The following is a 6,992-nucleotide window of genomic DNA, read 5'->3' as shown; positions in this document are numbered from 1 at the left end:
AAAAACAGCATTTTTACTTGTTAAACTTCTTGGTGGTGGAGAGGTAAATTTTAAAATGTCCCAGTGGTCACTCTGCCCCGGAGGTCTAGCTCCTTTGATTAGAGCAAGTAGGTCATGACTGAAATAAAGATAAATATGCCCAGGAACCTATTAAATGAACTTTCTCCATTGCTGACCTTGGGCCGAGCCAGCGCTCATTTGAACTGATGGGAGGACTCCCCTTGGCTTTATCGGGAGTGGGTTTAGACCCTGGGCTCTTCCTGTGGCCCGGAGATCTCGTTGCAAATTCCTCAGGCTGTGCGGCCCATGGAGCGCTGGTTGAGAGATGGTTTGTCCGGGACCCTGCTAAATGGGTTCCCTTGCCCTTGCAGCTGAGTGTTTTCCATTACTCTGGGAGTGCTGCACATCCCCTGCTCCCCATGAGGGCAGCCCCATGCCCTGCTGTTCCTCCTAACTGCCACATACCAGGGTGGGCTCATGTGTGGAACCTGCAGGAGTGTCCTACGGAGTCAGCGGCAGCCATGCACTCAGCTCTTTTTGCCCCGTGGAGGGCAGGGTCAGGTTGGTAGTTTGGTGCTTTGTCCTCCCCTCCCCCTGGAAGGACAGCAGCTTTCCCTTTTCCTGGTTGCAAAACGCAGCTCCAGCCCTCAGGACTTCAGAGCTTTGCCTGTTGGTTACTGCTCGTGCCTGGCCCTTCAGCTGTGCCCATGGATTTGCCAGCTTCATGCCAGCGTCCACGCAGATGGCCAAGATGGCCTGGTAACGGCCTGCCTGCTCTGCAGGGAAGAGCTTTCTGCAGCCAGCACCGGGCGGGGGAGACCTGTCACCAGACGCTGGCAGCCTGGCGCCATACAGGAAGTGCTGCTGTGGGGTGCGCTGGTTCTTTTCTGCTCACAGGCGAACTTCAAATATTGTAGCTACTGCTGAGAGAGCGACCATCTAGCTGGGACCGGGGGAAAGGACGACGCCAGGCTTAGCTGAGCTGGCAACCAGAACAAGGCTGCAGGGTGGCCAAGATGGTGCCAAGCAGCCTGGGGTGCCAAGGAGCATGGGGAGCCCCCTCGCTCCAGTCGGGGTGGCATGGGAAGGGACACCCCCCACTATTTCCACCATTGTCTCCTTCCCCTCCACCCTCACTTAATGAGACAGGAGAAAGAGGCTCTAGGGTGTACCCGGAGTCTGCTTGAGGGAGGAACAGGGGCAAGGGAAGGATTCCCAGCAGGGCCTGGAAAAGGAACTGGCCCCTCGTGATGCAGAGCAGAAAGCGAAGAGCCATCTGTGGCCACCAACAACCAGAACTGCCACATTTGCCTGTTCCTCAAGTCAGTGTCCCCTGCGGGGCTGCCTAGACTGGGCAGGGCTACGGGAGGAGTCAGAGTAGACCCAGCGCACACCTTCCCGGGCTGGGGGAGGGAGAAAGGACAGGTCTCCTCCCCCTGCCCCCCCGCGACAGAGCTGCCAGACTAGACAGTCCAACTCTGCCGTAGAGGGGGCTGGCGTGGCAGGGACACCCCCGCATGTCACGTGGGTGACAGATGGGGACATGGGGAAGTCAGGGTGGGGCAGGAGCCTGAAGGGAGAGGGCAGGTGCCCGCCTGCCCATCTTGTAGCTGCCCAGCATGGCAAGCAACTCTGAAGGAGGTTTGCAGAAAGCAGAGCGAGATGCTGGAGCCTGAAACCTTGGGAGGTTGCTGGTTTTCAGCCTGCTGAGGGGGACAGGGCAGCATCATGGACAGTGCTGGGCTTGAGGTGCACACATGCTCAGCCCATCAGCCAGCCAACAGCGTATACCTGAGGGCTTCTCCAGGGCTTCCAGGAGCAAGGGAGAGGCTGGCTTCAGGGTGGCCCTAAGCACAGGGCTGTCTCCACTCTATGAGCTGGCTAGGATCCTGCCCCTCTCCCTCCCAATCGGCCCCACGCTTGCCAAGGGCAGACAGATAAAAGTAACACCAGCTGCTTCGCTCCCGACACCGCAACCTGCCAGCTCAGTGAGCAGAGAGCACGCAGCCAAAGGCCTTGGCTCAACACTGCCCCCTGCTGAACACGTGGGTCTGTGCAGGCTGCCTTGGGAACCCTCCTGGCAAGGAAGTCCCTGGCTCCCTCTGAATGCTTTTGAAATATGAGCTTGTCTCTTACAGCGCCTGCCTGACACCCCAAGCTCCCCTTCCTTTGGCAGGCACCCCTCATACAACCATCTCCAACTTCCCCACTCCAGCCTGAATCCTCACTTCCCCACTGTGTCCCCCTTTGATCTGGCTGACCTGCAAAGCCTCACACAGGCTTCCTCCAGCCACCCCAGTGCCTCAGCCCTGGAGTGCTTTCTCCTTCCCTGCCCTGCCGCTGCAGGAGTGCGAGTTGCTCAGCCTTTGGATTTCTAGCCAGAGATGCAATAGCAAAGGGCCACATTTCCAAAGGATTTCAGGACAGGTTTCTGGGTGCTCAGCCCTTGCAATCGTGGCCTGCACCTTGGTGGTACTGAGCACATCTGTTGCTTTAGGTGTAGAGCTATTCCTGCCTGCATTGCTGCCACTAGACAGAGCTTCCACATTCCTGCCCAAGGAGGAAGATTCTTTGGAGCAGTTCCTGGAAAGACAGGGTCTAAAAAGCACGTATCAGATTAATACTTGGCAGAGCCACTTAGAGCAGCAGTCACCAAAGGGCTCAGTGCACTGGGCGCACGTTGACATTCAGAGGCCCAGTCGCACAATGGGAGCAGAGCAGTCTGGCCTCAGTTGTGAGTGCTGTCCCCTGCTTTGGATACGTAGTCCATAAACTATTGCTCCTATGGCAATGAACACTCACAGGCTGGCCCAAAGACTGCCTCTCAAAGGCAGCATTGCCCAGGCTTTTGGGAGCTGAGCCCCTTTCAGGAAAACAAAGATTCATTTGGACAGAGGGTCAGAAAATGGAGAAGGGCAATTACTGTTTGAGAACACTCCATGATTGACACCATTCTGTGCAACTGGGTACAGGCCATGAGCCCAAGGCATAGGAGGCAGGATGGGAACAGCAATCAGACTTACTCTTCTCTCAGGGTGGAGCACTAGCCAGCCCTGCTAAGCTTAGGGCCTCCAACGACAAGGGCATTTTGCAGTGACAAAGACCTTCAATGCAAATGCCCAACTGCAGCAGGGCTCTAGGTTGGGAACGAACACACTAAACTCCAAAATGGCAAAATTTGCATTTAATTTACAATGTAGTAAAGGTTACAGGTAAAAAGCTAAACAGAAAGTGTGAAAAGGCCTATTACACAAATGTACAAACTTCTGTACAAAGCCCATGGGTTTCATGCCATCCCCTCCTTCCTGGCCTGTAATAGCCACAGAGCTCTGAAATAACGAGAGCTTGTACAAACCCAACGAGGAGAAGAGCTTCAAGACAACAAGCAGGAAAGTTCCCTTTCCCCAGGGAGATCTTGCAAAGAGTCACTTGTAAAATAAAGTCTGTTCAACTTTTACTTGCCCCAACTGGTCACATCCTAAAGAGTTGCCTTCATAACACAGACTGGCAGGAAAGAGAAAAATCCTACAGCCTAGGAAGAAGTAGAACTAAAAATCTAGGGAGGAAGTCTGTAAGTGGACTTTGGAGGATTTGGAATAGGAACTAAGAAGGAACACAAGCCATTTAGCATGACAACCTAAAACAATGTAACACACCATCATACCATGGAGAAATGACACCAGAAAAAGCTCCAGCATCTAGTAGTTAGAGCCAGATATGGTGGAGAGGGGGAGGGAACCAGCCAGGCCATAAGGGACTTCAACCAATCCTGGTTAGGGTAGTTACTATCTCATTTTTATGCCACAAACATGATAGAATGTGTCATTCTACAGAAGCAAAAATTACACTGATTTTGGAACATCTGTCCAGAGCAGTTCAAGGGTGTATGGCCAGATCGGATACATTAAAGGGCACCATATGTCTAATGGCCACACTAGTTTGCCAGGTAATTCCTCACAATGCACTACTAATGACCTGCCAGGGATGTTACGTCAAATGTCAGTGCACGTATTCTGGAGGAATTCCCAAAAATAATACGGTGACTAATTAGATGAACTGTTTTATCACACAATTTAAAGGCTCCTGAATAAGCCTAGGGCAAAGTATCGCTGCTTTCTCTGAAGCAAAATATTGAATGAACTTAAAATTTCTGTTTTAGAAACTACAGATTGGGAATACGCCTGCAAATCCTCGTCAAATTTCTCATTTTGTTCAACTGAAAGAAAACAGAGGTCAAACCAGAATGCTGTGTACCCAAGCTTGGAAAAGTGCTTCTGTTTAGATGAGGCAGGATTTTACATTCCACTGAGAAACTACCATCATTTCAGGAATCTGCTGCTTGTCTTTAACCCCTGCCCTCAGCTGTTAGCAGGGGAAAAGGACAACATACAGAAGACTGCACACGGTTTTATTCTTTAATCATTAAAACCCATGTAGTTTGCATGTGACCAACCCATGGCTGCTGGCTGGCTAGCTGCTCCTAATCACAGACCTGACACCTTGTATGATCACAAATCTTAAGGCGCTGTGTGTGTGTTTGTTTTTTCTTCAATAAAAGATATTTCATTTCAGCTGAAAGATTAAAAACCATATTTTAAAAAAACCCAAGTATCCTTATCTGTGTCCTTTGTAACACCTCAAATATCAGAGCAGAGGGTTTTTTAAGAAGAGAAGAGTTCACACTAACCATTTCTTTGCTGTTTGCCTTTTGTGTTTAACAGAGGGTGATGAGTAGAAATCGACTAGTCAGTTTCACTTTTATTTCTTGTCCATTTCACCTCCAGCTTCTCAAGAGCTACCCAGATGCTGCAGTGTTTTAGGTTGCAAGTACAAGGGAATGTTTACAGCCAAACTAAAAGCCTTTATGTGATTTTGTAACAGTAAAACAATAAAAGCCATTCCATGTATATTACATTTTGTAATGTTTTAAAGTTACACACAAAAGCCTGATTTAGTACTGAATTTAGGCCTGCTCCGGCACACTTACTCTTAAGGTAGGGCATACTGCCCTGAGCAGTCTAGCTGGAGCAAGGTTACTCATAGTAGTAAGCACTACACCTAGTTGATGTGTTTGCAGGATCAGGCCATAAATTTGGGGGTTGAATTACTTGACAGTGTCCCTTTAACTTATGGAGAGTAATGGCTAAGGGAAAAGGATGCTGGCCTTTGGATTCAAAAGGAGGTGGGAGATGTGTTTTTTACAGACATATAAAAATGTTTTGAAGACAGATCTTTGAGGGACATTTCACTCTTCCAATCTTGATATTACATGTGGTTAGGACACAAACTTTAAAAGACGATACTGCACGGGAACAGTTTCTCAAGTTCATCGCTCCCACCCCCAAACAAAGCCCATCTCAGATCAGTAGAGAAGGGGTGGGCTTCTTGCCTGGCCAGGCCTCCTTTGCATATTTCTTCTTCTTCGGTTCATTCACAGCTTCAGGATTAAAGACGGCTGGGTTGGGAGCAGGGTTCATGCTAACTGTCGATGGCACAATGGGAGTCAAGTCCACCTCTGGGGCAAGATTGGGGTAGGGCATTGGCAGGCCTCCAATGAGTGCTGTCCCATGAACACCATGCGATTGGGAACCTGCCTCACTGTGAGTGGGAGGCAGGCCACCATACAATCCTCCGCCGTAGGGGAAGTTCTGCATGCGCCGGGTTACAGACTCGTCCATGCTCAGCGAGCCTGGGTTTTCCATCCGTTTCTTCTGCAATTGGAGGGAAGACGGAACTGTTTAGTGAACGGTTCACAGCATGGAGGGCCAGAACAAGAAGCCACTTTAACTGGATCCCATCTAATTCTTTCACCTTCTCACACACCACAAACAGTCACCATGCATACCACGGTCCTATATGAAGGAGTTACACAGACACGGACAGGTGATCCTCTTTCCCATCACCCCAGCTGGCTTTCCTTTGGGGCTGCCATTGAAGTCACTCCCAATGCTCTCACTGATGCAGAGTGCAGGACAGACTGAGGGCATGTCTACATGACAAACTCAGGTCGACTTAAGTTAAGTGGAGACAGTCACTGCACTAATTACTGTGGTTTTCCATGTCCACCACTACCCTCCTCCTGTCGCTGGAGCACGTCCTCCCCAGGAGTGCTGGCACTGACTAAACAGGGGCAGCGGGGGGGGCTGAGAGCACAGGCTCAGTTCTTGGTGAAGCTCCCCCCTGGGAGCCTAGAGGGCAGCCTGGCCTCAGAGCAGAGGGCTTCACCTGCCCTGGTGTGGGGTTCGCAGCAGGGAACCTTCCAGCCTCTCTGTCAATTTCACAGCTCCAGCATCAGCAAGAAATCGACAAGAATGACAGCCAACAGCGGATGTAAGTAATGCTGTGTCTACATCAGAGGTGGGCAAACTCTGGTCCAAGGGCCACTTCTGGCTCATGGGACCCTCCTGCCTGGCCCCTGAGCTCCCGGCCAGGGAGGCTAGACCCCGGCCCCTCCCCCACTCTTCCCCCGCCACCGCACAGGCAGCATGGCTTGTGCCCGCCCACCTCCCAGGCTTTCCAATAAGCCTGTCCTGCCGCTCTGAGCGGCCTGGTAAGGGGGCGGGGGGAAGATTGGATAAAGGGCAGGAGGTCCCATGGGGTAGTCAGGAGGCGGAGGCTCAGGGAGGGGGCAGTCAGGAGACAGGGAGCGGTGGGGGCCAGGGCGTTGGATAGGGGGAGCAGTTAGGGATGGGGGTCCCAGGAGGGGGCAAGCAGGGGACAAGGAGCAGGGGGGTTGGATAGGTCGGGGGTTGGATAGGTCGGGGGTTCTGAGCGGGTCAGTCGGGGCAGGAAGGGGTGGATGGGGGCAAAGGCCAGGCTGTTTGGGGAGGCACAGCCTTCCTTACCTGGCCCTCTATACCGTTTCATAACCCCGACGTGGCCCTTGGGCCAAAAAGTTTGCCCACCCCGGTCTACGTGGACACTATTGCCCTCACTACACTGATGCCTCTTGTGGAGGTGGAGTTAATATGTTGGTGTAGTAAGGCACCTAC

General features: G+C 51.9%; 1 protein-coding gene across 1 annotated transcript in view; it reads right to left on the bottom strand.

Annotated features, from left to right (window-relative positions):
* Positions 1-5,270: 5,270 nt before the first annotated feature.
* PPP1R8 (protein phosphatase 1 regulatory subunit 8) overlaps positions 5,271-6,992 on the bottom strand; it is a 28,515-nt gene continuing 26,793 nt past the window's right edge. The window contains exon 5 of the mRNA XM_073317930.1: positions 5,271-5,711. Coding sequence (XP_073174031.1) covers positions 5,358-5,711 — 354 coding nt within the window. The 3' untranslated portion in view covers positions 5,271-5,357. The remainder of the gene's footprint in view (positions 5,712-6,992) is intronic.

Source organism: Lepidochelys kempii, chromosome 19 (genome assembly GCF_965140265.1).
Source record: "Lepidochelys kempii isolate rLepKem1 chromosome 19, rLepKem1.hap2, whole genome shotgun sequence".
In the NCBI taxonomy this organism is placed as follows: Eukaryota; Metazoa; Chordata; order Testudines; family Cheloniidae; genus Lepidochelys; species Lepidochelys kempii.
Note: the sequence above shows the minus strand (reverse complement) of the source record. Positions and strands in the feature narration are given on the sequence as shown.